The sequence below is a fragment of the Polistes canadensis genome, unplaced genomic scaffold (genome assembly GCF_001313835.1).
Source record: "Polistes canadensis isolate GaletaPanama2010 unplaced genomic scaffold, ASM131383v1 scaffold_81, whole genome shotgun sequence".
Lineage (NCBI taxonomy): Eukaryota > Metazoa > Arthropoda > Insecta > Hymenoptera > Vespidae > Polistes > Polistes canadensis.
In genome coordinates, this window is record NW_014569628.1 from 21,402 (window position 1) to 36,002 (window position 14,601).

The 14,601-nt window shown below is 34.1% G+C and overlaps 1 protein-coding gene across 1 annotated transcript in view; it reads left to right on the forward strand.

The window, feature by feature from the left end:
* Positions 1 to 3,485: 3,485 nt before the first annotated feature.
* The window catches only part of LOC106786791 (transcription factor SUM-1), a 33,176-nt gene continuing 22,060 nt past the window's right edge, over positions 3,486 to 14,601 (forward strand). The window contains exons 1-3 of the mRNA XM_014748555.1: positions 3,486 to 3,875; positions 5,654 to 5,927; positions 6,781 to 6,951. Coding sequence (XP_014604041.1) covers positions 3,613 to 3,875; positions 5,654 to 5,927; positions 6,781 to 6,951 — 708 coding nt within the window. The 5' untranslated portion in view covers positions 3,486 to 3,612. The remainder of the gene's footprint in view (positions 3,876 to 5,653; positions 5,928 to 6,780; positions 6,952 to 14,601) is intronic.

Genomic DNA, 14,601 nt, shown 5'->3' on the forward strand with positions numbered 1-14,601 from the left:
TGGTCCAGCATTAATGCACTACCTATTCCCTACCCTATTCGGTGATGCTGGGTGCTCTGCTGGTATTGGTACGGGTGATGGTGTGTAGTTCGTTTAAAAGCTGCCAAGAATCCTGCCTCGTTTTGTCGCTCGTTTCCCTCTTTTCGCTTAGTTAGCGTTTCGATGATATTTCTTTTGGAAATAGAGAAAACTACCGTTGATTTTAATTTCTTTTTTTTTTGTTTTGTTTTTTCCCCTTAACCATTTGCCTCTCCTCCACCCCTTTCCGTATCAAGATTCGAGTCGTATAAATAAAAGGAGGGGCGGGGAGGGGAGAAAGTGAACAAGAAAATAATTAAAAATATTGAAGAAGTAAAAACGCGAATTAACTTTCTTTAATTAAAATTGCCTTAAAACTTATATATTGTTCTTTTGTTTGTTTTTTTTTTTTTTTTTTTCCCCACCAACAAAAAGATAAAAAAATCAGGAAAAGATGGATAAGAGATAATACGAGTGATTAATTATTTCTTAATGGAGCTGTACTACAGACCGATCCATCAGAAGGTGCAAAAATGCAAAGAGCCGTTTGACGTAGACGCTTCCTTTCCAACGATATAAAAAAGCACTATCTTTAGGGGTTATCGGGTTATCGTTCAAGAGTGATCCTACGAAAGGGTGAACAGTAATTCCTCCTCTTCCTCTTCCTCCTCTTCCTCCTTATACCACTTTCACCCTCTCTTATTCTTTTACTCAATTCGTTTCACTCTAACTCAATGCGACGGAACTTGCTTGCCATCTTCGAGTATTACCTTTTCTATTTCATTCGTTTGACCAGCCCCTCTTCTCTTCCACCATTACCCACCACCATCACCATTACTGGCATCACCACCCACTCATCCATCCACCTATCATCCCTCTTCGTAAGATATGAATTTAATTTTCTACGAGAATTAAGAGAAATCGCGTTAGGATTCCTCGTTTTTACTATACTACTACTACTACTACTACTACTACTACTATTATTATTACTCGGAAAGGTGGGATTTAATTTCGAATCAAAATTAGGTTAAACGCGCCGGCCGGAAGTTTCCACGCTAACCTTACTGGCTCTTCAGCATGGATTTTTCGTTAATTGCTTTTTTAGTTTTTTTTNGGGATTTAATTTCGAATCAAAATTAGGTTAAACGCGCCGGCCGGAAGTTTCCACGCTAACCTTACTGGCTCTTCAGCATGGATTTTTCGTTAATTTTTTTTTTTTTTTTTTTTTTTTTTTTTTTTTTTTTTATTTCTTTTTTATAATTCTTACGGAGATTTTTTCTTTTTTTTTTATCTTTTGCCATTTTATTCCTACATTTATTTATTTATTTATTTATTTATTTTCCTTTTTCTTTTCTTCGCTCCCTTTATTTCCAATTCCCCTTTTACTTCCTTTCTTTTCTTCCTCTTTTATTTCTTTCAGGACAATTTCTCGCGTCGCGTTTCGCGCAAATTAGCGATTTATCGAATCGTGCTCGATTATAATCGAATTGGTAATTATAAAACTTGTTTTCTCTTACGATTCTAATTCGATGATTCTATATAAACGAGAAATTCTTTTAGATTATTTCTTCGTTTCCCTTGTGTTTTTACAACGTTAATAATCGATCCCCCATCGTCAGGTTTTTTTTTCCTTTTCCTCACCTCTCCTCTCTTCTCCTCTCCTCTCTTTTTTCCTTTCACCAATCTATCCACCGACCTCCTTCTTTCGTCGTTCGCGAGAAGAATAACTTTTCAAAAAAAAAAGTGTTACACGAGTACGCGTACGGTTTCTTTATCTCATTTGTACGTCGTCCAAAGGTGAAAAATATTTTCTAACGATAGATGAAAAATTTTATATAAAATGATAAAATATTTCAAGGAAAAATAGGATAAACCCTTTTTCTGTTATAGAGCAAAAAGATTCGCGTTGCATGCGTTATGAGGTTTGGAAGCAACGTCGAAGGGTGATAAACGATGCTTCTTCGTGAAAAATTCTATCCATCTTTGAGTTAGATTTGAAGTATTTAGAAGAATTACGATCAACCAAGAAAGAGAGAGAGAGAGAGAAAGAGAGAGAGAGAGAGAGAGAAAGAAAGATAGATGGGGATTATGAAAAATGAACACGGTGGACAAGAAACTGATCGAAGGAAAATGTCGGACAAGTTGAGCACGTACGAAACTCTCTCGATTCGTCATTTGGATATAAATAATAAATCATGAGTTCTTATACATTTCTAGACAAAGTTATTCTCTCTCTCTCTCTTTCTATTTCCTTGATGATCAACAGGTCATCTGAGAAGAAAGAAATTCGAATGAAATCGATGAAAATCTGATTAATATAGAAGTGGTGATGTTGGTGGTGCTGGTGATGATGATGTGGTAGTGGGGAAAGAAAAAATAAAAAGGAAATATAAGTAATCGTATTAAATAACCGAAACCACACCCCAGAAAGTGTTCCTGCCAAACTAATGCATCTATGACAGTTCGGAGGCGTGACGACGGCGTGTCTAAGATGATTTTCCTTAGCCGCAATTGGCCGGAGTGTATTCAAAAATAGTAACGTTGGGTGTGACCAACGCACATGAACACGCGTTTAATTTCATTGTGTGCTAACCAACAACAGTATACACCAACACACACACACACACAGAGACACAGACACGTATTCGTAGAGATAGATATATATATATATATATATACATACGTTGGTATGCGATACGCACGCTGTGCCGAAAGCTAAGAGAATATGAGCGAGAGAAAGAGAGAAATATAAACGCACACGAAGACAAAACCATGTGGCCTGGCGGAGACACTAAGTGCTCGAAAATGCTGAAGGCTTCACTCCGATCTCCGACTCCAAAGATTTCGGGTGTTTGTTGTGTCTTTTGAGAGATCGGACAAGATCGAACGATAAACGTTAAACAATTAATTACGAATCCGATAAAATGGTGAACGTGTGATTTTGTTCGTAATATCGGTTCATTCGCTTATAATTTTTCTTTCGTTCGATAAGAACGCGTGTATCGTAAAGTGACGATTCTATGTATATATACGTATGTGTGTATGTACGTATTGTAATATAACGTAATATAACATAATGTTTCTTTCATCATCGATATCTAGACGAAATTAAAAGAAAAATATATCGAAGTTAAAGTTAACCCAAGAGTAATTTTCGATGCGCGTACACGCGTTTGGGAAAAGTAACAAAATTCATTTACGCGAAGTCCCCGGTGGGTGATAACAATAAAAAATTGTTCTATGTGTTACTCGTTATGAAAAGTTTAACGAATGTACGAATGAATGAGTGAGTGAGAAAAAAAAAAGAAGTGATATTATAGAAGAACGGGATTATATCGAAGAAAGGATCCGGAATAATATTGTATTAAACTTTGATACGTTTCTTATTATCATTATGAGTAAGTTTGAGTTATCATAGAGAACATATTATAGAAGAGAAAAATATAACTTTTTTAGTTAGATTTTTATAGAAATAGTAATAGAGGGGAAGTAATTGAATACGTGTAACGAGAAAAAGAAAAAAGAAAAAGAAAGAAAAAGAAAAGAAAATATATTAATAACAATTGGATTCTTTGGAATCAAGTTGGACTTGAAATGATGACCCTCGTAACCGATACCGTTCCGTACGCTTACGACACCGTTACAAGCAGGTCGAGTTACGACACATATCGACATCATCACCTGCACCATCATCATCATCATCATCGTCATAGACACATCTATGCGTCCACGGATAACGAATATCTTCCGAGTTACGTTAGCAAAAGAGACACGGAGGAACGGCAGATGAGGAACGTAAATGCCGATAACAGTTTGGCGTCGGTCAGCTCTAATCACTTTCGTCATGAAAATGTCAGGTGAGAATGAGAATTCAATTCGGATATAGGAACTATCGAATAATAAATCCAATTTCAAATATATATATATATATTAGATCCGTCAAATTGATAATAAAAAATGAAAAATGATTTCTACGTTTAAAAAAAAAAAAAGAGAGATACGAATAATTAGGATAATATATAATAAAAATAAATGACAGTAAATGGTGTATATGTTTAAACATATTTTAATATTGATAGACGATTTTTGTTGTAAAAGGATTAGAGTCAAAGACCGTGATATCTCTCGAGACACGATAACGTGACGTAGAATAAGGAAGCTTGGCTTTACGACGACGAACGTTCTCTTCTCGATTCTGTGTCAAGTGCACGACGAAAAAGTTACCGTGATTTCACCTAAATTGCACGTTAGAAATAGGTACCGAGAGTTTTACCACCGTGAAAAAGAACAAAAAAAAAAAAAAAAAGAAAAATGATTAAACTTTTGTATTTTGTTATTGGTATACGAAACGAAGTAACCGATGATACGATAATATTTCATATTATTTTCTCTCTTCTTTATTTCATTCAATAAAAAAGAGAAAAAAGGAGAATAGAATAAATGCAAATTACCGACACACACACACACACGTGTTTTAAGAGATCTCATTCGATATGGAAACGAATACGATTAAAATTCGAATATTAAAGTTAAATAATTGAAAATATCCTGTGGGAATAAAATGATGAGGTTTATAGAAATTACGTTATGTTAGATTTTTCTCAAAAAACGAGTTATATCGTTCGCGCAATTTTATTTCGAAGAAGTTTTGCTCGCAGTTTAAAAAGATAAAAAGAGAGAGAGAGAGAGAGAGAGGGAGGGAGAGGGAGTCCCGGCAGGATGATCTATCACTTTCTCTCGGTTAGAACGTACGAGTGACACATTTATCGGCGTACCGTTGAAATCGAAGTCTGAAAGTCCTGTATTTTAAACGAAAATGCGACGACGGCTTTAAAGCGCATTAAACCATTTTCACCTCGTACCACGAGTCTTCCTTTTCTTTGTTTTTCCATTACCCTTCCTACCTTCCACCCCCGTAAATCCCCCCGTCTCTCTTCATCTTTACTTTGTCTCTTGTATGAAAATGAATCTCGTTCGTACACATACATATACACACCCGCACGCACAGTACACACACACACACTATTTCTCTCTATCTTTTCGTCTTTTCCTCTCAAGTATCCCATCTTTCGAGTATTAAAGTATAAACCAGAGTAGAAGAGAGTTTATGGCGTATAGAGAACTTAAGGAACCACCACCTGGAACGATTCCAATCGCGGAAACTGTTTTCTGACAGACTTACGCACGTGCCACCATTATTAACTAGCCGGCTAACGTTAACCAAAGGATGATTAAGGCAACAATTCGACAATTCGTTTATTTTGCGATATCTTAACTAGCATTTTCATCGAGCCTAATCATTAACCAACCCACGTTTTATTATTATTATTATTTCACTTTCTATACCTTAATATTCTTATCCATTATCAAATCATATATATTCAAACATTCAAGTTGAAACGTCTGATTGTGACAGTGGTTGTTATCTTAGATATCTTTTAAATGAGAATAAGGGCCTTTTGAGGGTCATCAATGATTAGTATAATTTATTATTTAATACTTTATCTTTTTTAGAATAATCTTATATATAAATACATATATCGTTTGCATGATATGTGTGTGATTATTATACGATTCGATAGATCAGATATAATAGGTGTTTTGTGTTTTTCTTTTTATTTTTAAATTAAAATAGGACACAATCTAGATACATCCTAGATTCGGACGATGCATCCTCGGTTGTCTCGGCTGATGCTTCTGCTGATTTAGAATCACCTTCGGCAGATGGGGAAGAAACGAATGAGAGTGAAACGGTTGAACATGTTCCTCATCCACACGTCCTGGACACCGGTTCACCTCATGGACCACGGAGGTGCTTGCTTTGGGCTTGCAAAGCTTGTAAAAAGAAAACTGTCACCGTTGATCGTAGGAAAGCTGCCACGTTGAGAGAAAGAAGACGTTTGAGAAAGGTTTGTGTATATGTGTTTTTAGGTTTACTATTCTTCATTCAATTCTTTTTGTATTCAATTTTGAATCTTGGTTTAATCGTTAGATTTAAGTATCGATATATTCGACTAATGTTAATTCTTAACTCGAGTGAATTTATCAATTAATCGCGGACCGTCGGAAGATCTTCATCGATCGAAATTTCATTGCCGGTTATCCAATTAACAGCAATCCACACGGTTCCAAGGGTAAACGTAATTTTGACCGAGTCATTCGCCCTAACTAATCGACTCTGAGTAATCCTAGCCAACACAGATAAACGTTTCAGGAACATTAAAACGAATCAAGTTGGTGATATACCTAATCAAAGTTAAAGAGAAATACTTTTACTTTTTCTCTTTAAAAATTGCAATCACACTTACGTATATTACGTAAAACGAAATATTTATAATCAAAGATAAAAAAAAACGTATACCTTTTGAGCAATCATGGTACTGAACAATTAGGAATTTTTTTTTTTCTTCCTTCCGTTTAAAAATCATGTCTCAATTTTTATTTCACGATTTTTCTTACCTCTCTTTCGAAATATATCTGAATTTAATTTATAAAGTAAATGTTTATACACCATTCGAGAGTTGTTTGATAGTAAGAAAATATTTATCGACGTTTATTACCCCATTAAAGTAAGAGAGAAGCTTTTCGGATGACGAATATAATTCCCGAGAGCCTATTTTCAAATCTTATATCTCAAGATGATTTTCGGTGATTGTTAAATGTTCGAGTTGAATTATTTTACAATTTAAAGTTACTCTTTAACTTTTTTAATTTATCATCATTTTTATTTATTACCCCCGTATTATGATTAATGATTTACAGGTTAACGAAGCCTTCGAAGTATTAAAACGAAGAACTAGCAACAATCCTAATCAACGTTTACCAAAAGTTGAGATACTTAGAAATGCGATAGAATATATCGAAAGCTTGGAAGCATTGTTGCAAGGGAACCGATCTTCTGGCTCGCAGGATCACGTGTCGATGGAAAATATGGTATGTACAAACAAACGAAAAATATTTCAACGTGTCAATGAGGATTCGAAAAACAAAAGGGTTCTTAGGTTTTATTGATAAAATAAAATTCAATAGAACCGTTAGATATATCGGGAAAAGAATATTTTTGTGTATCTTGCATTATAAAATTTCTTGTTTTTATTTTCCTTATATGAAAAGATGACAAAAAGATGAAAGTGTTTATATACGTAACTATTGATAAAATAATATATAAGAAAACGAAGTGTAGATCACGAGGAAAATTCTTTTTTCGACGTGAATCAGTGAGGTTATTGAATTTATCCTTTTTCTTTTCTTTTCTTATTTTTCTTTTTTTTTTTTTTTTTTACCGAAAGAGTATGTTTGCGAGAGAATAAACCGCAAGAGTAAACCGTCTTCATCGTTTTTTCGGCACAAAGTATTGGAAACCAATAAGGAGAGGAAGTGAATAGAAAGAAATAGATAGATAAGCAAGGTGAGCATTTAAAGTCTGATGCCACACTACACTTTTCTTTAAGTTCAAATCGATACGATCGGTTTTGTCCTTCTCAAATATCCATTATTATTTTTCCTTTTCACGAACGATCACAAATTCTCCTTTCAGATTTTGTCAGAAAAATATTCTCTTGATTTATTGATCGCGATTCGTTCGATTTAACTAAAATAAAGTTGGTTAAATTAGAAAATGGGTTTACCAAAAGTTACAATGAAAAAATCGATATACATATATATTTATTTATATATACATAAATATATTTATTTGAATATTCTTTCTTTTCTCTTGTTTTTGATATTAAAAACTATTATAGTTTCAATTTGTTCATATTTTTTCCAACAAACTATCGTTTCCAAATAAACTAAAGGTAGAATATCATGCAACGATACGTATGGTACGAGCAAATTTATATAAAATAATTTATTAACTTCTAGATTACTATAGGCTTATTCAATTTTTATATATTTATAATAGCATTCATCACATATACAAAGAAATAAATAATATTTAAATATAATGAAATATTCAATTAGTCAAGAAAATATTATTTAACGAAAATGCATCTCCCTATGAAAAAATGTAATACTTTACATCGTAACCGAATAACCATAATCAAAGATCTTAAATTCGACGTTAAATAAAAATGAAACAAATCAAATCTAAAATAATCAATAGTTATTTAGATTAGTGTTAGAAAAAAAAATTAAAAAAAAAAAAGTAAGAGAAAAGATTAGCGATCTAGGAAGATAAATTTTTTGTGTTGGACTTGTATTTTTTTTTTTTGTTTTTTTATTTCTTTTCTGTATCTTCTCACCCTACGGGTAAAGTTGTTAGGGGAATAAGAACTGGTGGTAGTAGTGGTAATCGGCGTCTTGGCCTCTGATCTCTCTCGCTTTCTTTCTCTCATTCATTCCTACACTCTTTGGACCACTAAACACCCCGTACACATTTTATCCGTCTTCCCCATATTCCTCTATTTGTACTCGACGCATTCTATATGTGGCGTCGCCACGAACTATTCTCGGAGTGAAAGAGAAACTCCTCGTTATTCTCTCTCACTCACTCACTCACTCACTCACTCACTCATTCTCTCTCTCTTTCTTTTTCCTCTTCTTCTGTATTTGAACATCCGAGAAGAAATCGGTAGAAAGAAATCATCGTCATCTAGTGTGTATAGTAATACAACAGCAGATATTTTTTTCATCGATTTGATTAACATGGTTTTGAAGTATGACGATATTATCATCCCCTACCGTCATACCTTTTTTGACACGTAAATGATGCAAAAGATCAAACCTTTATTGAATTTATATATTACGTTATTCTTTTATCAATAATAATAATAATAATAATAATAAAAATTGATGTGTGTACTTATGTATGCACGTAAGAAATTATACTACTTTAGCATACCAAAACGAATATAACCTCGATAACCTCAAAAATAACTTCAATTTGCCCGCGCATCGTAAATATCGACAACTTCGTGGTGTTGATTTTTCGGTCGCATCTAACTTCACTTTCCAAAACGCGCCAAAAGAAGTATAATTTCAGAAACACACGTAGACCAAAATCAGCTTGATTTAAATTGATCCGAAAATAGTAGGTCTCATTATTATTATTATCTAAAATTATCTAATCTCAAAAAAAAAAGAAAGAAAAAGGGTTTACGATTATACGATTCTCATGATTTTTACGAATTCGCGAATGAGTATCGCGAAGTAAATGACTAACGACAATATTATCAAAGATTAATCGAAAAGTAGAGATGACTTATTTGTACTGTTAGAAGAAGAAGAAAAAAAAAGAAGAAAAAAAAGATAAAAAAGATAGAGAAAAAGAGAGAAAGAGAAAGAAAATCTCGAGAAAAGTATAGTCCCGACCTCCAACATTGAGGCCGCGGCTTCGTGCTATCTACAAGAGCAAACATCGTGCTTATTTAAAGCTTGCATTTTACTCTTGCAAGCCGGTTAACTCATCCTACTTTACGATAAAAGCTGCCCGATTCAACCGTCGTCTATCTTTTCAGAAACTCGCGATCGTTTTTGACACTCAAAACCGAAAGACGACGGATACAAGTAAGAGAGAGAGAGAGAGAGAGAGAGAGAGACGGAAAGAGGAAAACGGGGATAGTAAAGAGGAGGAGGAGTGGCAGGGGGAATGAGGGGGGAGGAAAGGGAGAGAAAATATGAGATGAGACAGAGGACAATAAAAGAAGAAAATTAGAATGATACGTTTAACGTGTCTGAGATGAGTGCAGCAACCGCGTATAATATCGGGTCTGACATGAATCGAAACAAGAATCCAACTACCACTAAGATACTCAACACACTCTGACCAGCAAAGAATTCAATTTTACGAGATCGAACCACTTTGCGTTATGCTCGAATGTTGTTTCCTTTCGATTTATAATCTGACTTTTAATTTTGTTTCTCTTTTCTTTTTTGAAATTTTATTTAAACGATGAATAATTATTATGTTACATACGAGACGAGACGAATCGCATAATATATTATATTATAATATTTGAGATTGATTTTTATATTGAGATCCATTACGATTCCACGAGTTTTTTTTTTTTCTTTTGCTCTCTCATCTGACCCTTTTTTCTTTTTTTTTTATTTCATTATATTTTATTTCATTCGACAGAGAAGAAAAAGAAGAAGAAGAACGGTGATAAAGATAGAGAGGAAACACATATTTTTTTGTTGCTGGTTGTATTTTTTTCTTCTTTTTTTTTTGTTCTTCTAAAGAACGGGACGAATCGAAAAAAAATACAAATATGTGGTAGTGGATAGATACACCATTTCCATAAAACTGATTTGTTTTTTTTTTTTCTTCTATCGAATACTTCAAATTAGAACCGCTACGAGATTTTATTGGTTTCTGTTGCTTTTTTCTTTTTCTTTTCAATTATATTTCATTTTATTCGACACACAGAACAGAAGAAACAGAGAGAGAGAGAAAGAGAGAGATAGAGAGAGACAGAGAGAATCATATTTTGAAGTGTAGGAATAATATTAGAAATTTGTTATTGTTAAATATATACGACAGAGAAACAATTTCCATATATCAATCAGAATACAAACGAAATATATAACCCTATGCATGCAAATAAAACTCGAATACGCATCAAAATTAATAATCAACGGAATTTCGTTGTTTTATTTGTTTCTATTTTTATTTAATTAATTTCTACAATCAAAAAATACACAGAACGAAAGAAAGAGAGAGAGAGAGAGACAATTTTTGATAGAAATTGTTTTCAATATCTGTCAAACCGAGCACGAATTTTTCTTCGCGTATCGATCGGCAACGAAAATGACCACCGTTTCTCGTGTGAAATAGAAAAAAAAGAACAAGGAAAAGAAAAACAGAGATTTCTCGAAAAGAAAGAAGGGTCCTCCCCGTTGATAAAAATCCAATAAAAGGGAAGAAGTAAGGGATAGAACAAGGGTGGGGGGGAGTTGTTGTTGGAATCGGGTTCATCGATCGTCCACGTCTTACGTGGATAATATTCCCGTTTTATTTTACGAAAAAGTATCCAATATTTTACTCGTTTCAGTTCGCGTAGTCGTAGTCGTCAAGATAGAAAAAGACAAAAACAAAAAACAAGAAAAAAAGAAAAAGAAAAAGGAAAACAAAAAAAAAGAAAGAGACAGAGAAAGAGAAAGATATAGAGAAGAAAGCTAAGAAAATTTTTCGTTTGAGTCCCTTATTCGTTTGGTCTCTCGCGACGGGCATTGTGATTTGTGTGACTGCTAGCTTTCTTCTCTCTTCTCGAATCGGTCCGACGCTTTATATTTAGCGAGGGTGAACCAAGCTTCCAGTTAGAGAAAGAGGAAGAGGAGGAAGAGGAGGAGGAGGTAAGGCAGAACGAGGGGGAGGACGAGGTGAGGGCAAAAGACGCGAGAGGGAAATATATTTCATTGTGTAATCCTCTCGAAGAAGAATCCCAAAGTGGCATCTCATCTCTCTCACACACACTTTCTCATTCTCTCTCTCTTTCTCTCTCTCTCTCTCTCTCTCTCTCTCTTTAGCGAATAGAGGAGCCCGCCCAACATGAAATCGGCGAGTGTTCCTCCTCCTGCGAAATTCCTACGCTCGTTCAGGAATCTTCTTTTCCCGTTTCCAGTTCTACCCATCTACTCTCGGTAATACGGTTCTCTCCGTTTAGTAAGGCACGTCGCTTTTACAAAGCCTCAAAAAAAGCCTCAATTTGTCTCTCACTTTCTTCCTTACCGCGATTTTATTTCTTCCATCCCATCCCATTCCACCCTACCCCATACCACCCCAACCCCTTCATTGACGAAACGTATATGTGCACAACATTTCGACGCTCTCTTAAAATTATTGTTCTGATTATCCTACTCTCTTTCTCTCTCTCTCTCTCTTTCTTTTGATTTTGCATTTTATATTCGAGCACCCGTTTAAACTGGATCTTACGATTAATTATTTCCCTAATTCGATAAAACTTCGTACGATTCTATTATCCCTTTTTTAAAACCTTTGAGTGTTACAAACAACGCGTATATGCGTTTGGTAACAATTTTTGCCAGAGAGTGATTTGTCAATGTATTAAATGTAAAATAATGTAACACGTTGGTTTATAGGAATTGATTATTGATTTGAAAAATTTATCACACATTAAAATTATATATAAGAAAGTAAAATTTTATATAATTATTAAATATAATTTAAGATAATTCAAGCACTCAAAGGGTTAATATATTTCCATGATTATTTTATCTTTTACATGTATAATATATGAGAAAAGAGTATTCCATCGAGGTTTGTAGAAAATTCTATAAAATCTTGGTAAACCAAGTAAATATGATTTCTTTTTTTTTCTTTTTTAATAACCATACGCGAGTTAATGGCATTACCCGTCATACTCGCGCCATGTAGTCGCGTTCAACAACAACAACTTTCTCTCATTAAAAAAAAAAAAGAAGAGAAAGTCAACCCTTTTTACATCCATCAAAAAGTAAAAAAAAAAAGAAAAGAAAAAAAAAGGAGAAAAAAACGATAATATACACTTAATGCTGTCGCAGGTCAAAAACCATTAGGCTGCCTGACCGTTGAATGAGCTGCACGTGTCCCACACGTGTTAAGTTACTTTTTCGTTGCATCGTGGAAAATGATGCGCGTTAGATGTAACAAAAACTAATCCTTTGAGAGTAATTTATGTTACCTAATGTTTGATTATTTTATTCGTCAGTCATAGATGTGTAAAATAATCGAATATTGAGAAAAATTGGTGGCCGGGGGGCGTGGGGGGTGGTACGAGGGGCAGGAGGAGGAAACGTATTTGTACGAGTAGTAAAATAACGTTAAAGGGAATATCCAAGCGCATGATTTCGATCTCGTTGAACATGTCCTATCGACAACTTGCACCAATCTCGTTCGCGTTTAATCTTTATCTCGGTTATATCGTTCATCGAACGATTTTCGCTTTTGGTAAAGTCACTGGACCACGCAGTGAATCGGCTTTCTGGTAATAGTTACGACCACAGTTTAATCGTTTACCATTGAATCCGATAGATATTCTATCGTTGATCTCTTTGCTACTTGTATAAGGGCTGTCACGTTATAGTGTTCTATATCCAGATTAAATAAAACAATTTTCCATTTTCTCGAATGGCTCGTTAAATCACATTTCTTTTTATTTCACGATGAAATTGTTATATTTCTTTCTCTCTCTCTCTCTCTCTCTCTCTCTCTCTCTCTGTCTCTTTCTTTCTTTTGTGAATGTCTACTATAACCATCGATTAGGTTTTAAAAGCGTATAAGTTACGGTTGATTCATCGTCGGCCTTCCCTCGATACGCGCGAATTTCGTTCGGAGTTTCTTCGAGGTTAACTTCGAAAGACGTCCTTTAGACGAAATTAGAATTGAAAAGAGGTAGAAAAAAAATAAGAAAAAAAAATAAAGAAAATAAAAAGAAATCGTTTTTAATCGCGTCGAATCCGTTGACGCGATATTATAACCCGATGACTTCGTTCCTTTGGCTCGTAACAACGTTCAACGTTGAAATGTTGTAGACGTTAACGAGGAACACGAAAAATTTCAACGATTAGAATTAATAAATGAATTTATTCTATTACAATATATATTTATGTCCTTGATCGTCTCGGTATTAAATACTACGAAATGCACGAATGCATACACTTGTAAAATATATATATATGGTTTGTAACATATACCAGATGCCAATAACTGAAGAAATATTACACCATGACACAAGAATCGAATAACTTTAGTCGAAGCTTTCTCTAAACTTTTCCGAAGTTTCCATCGTCCATTCCTTTCAAAGTCCACGACAAGAGTAGATCGATTTTACGTTTACCATCTCGACTATCGAAAACTTACTCACCACCACTACCACCCACCACCACCTAGTTTTCTCCTCGTCGTCATAGTTGTTGGTAACGAGTCACCGAGACGTGACGACGTATAATTCGGTGTTTACGATGTTTTCGAGAAGTAAATCGTCCAGAAGAGTATTATATATTACGCGTTTGCGTAAATATTCATTAGTTATACTCGACAAATGTCATATTCTTTTATCTTTATTTTTTTTCATTGAGTGAATCCCTTTAATTCTTACCAAAATATCTTGACGTTTAATATACACACACACACACACACACAAATAATACCGTAAACAATTTTGTCATCGTAGAGAATTTAATATTCAATTTTTTACTTATATATTTTTATTTTTGTTTTTAATATAACGATTGATTTAATAAACGATTTAACGATTTTTATTTTTTCAATTGAATAATCGTAGAAATGGCAAATAAACGATGGTTCGAATTTGCCTTTTGTTCAAAGTGATTAACTCGCCTTGTATAATATTGATCGGTATAAGCATACAATGTTAATACATTGTGAATATGTATATACATATCTGAAGGCGACTCGATTACGATGGGTACGCATCTATGCAACTCGATTAAATTCAAAGTGCACGCAATGACCCAATTTCAGCCAAGAGTTTCGAGGGTTCGAACTTCGTCAAACATCGGAGCTTCGACTATTCTCTTCGAACGTGATATCAATTCGAGAACGATAACCTGCTTCCGGATATAAATCGGAAAAGTTAACGCTGAAACGTGCGACATTTTTCTTTTTCTTTTTCTTCTTTA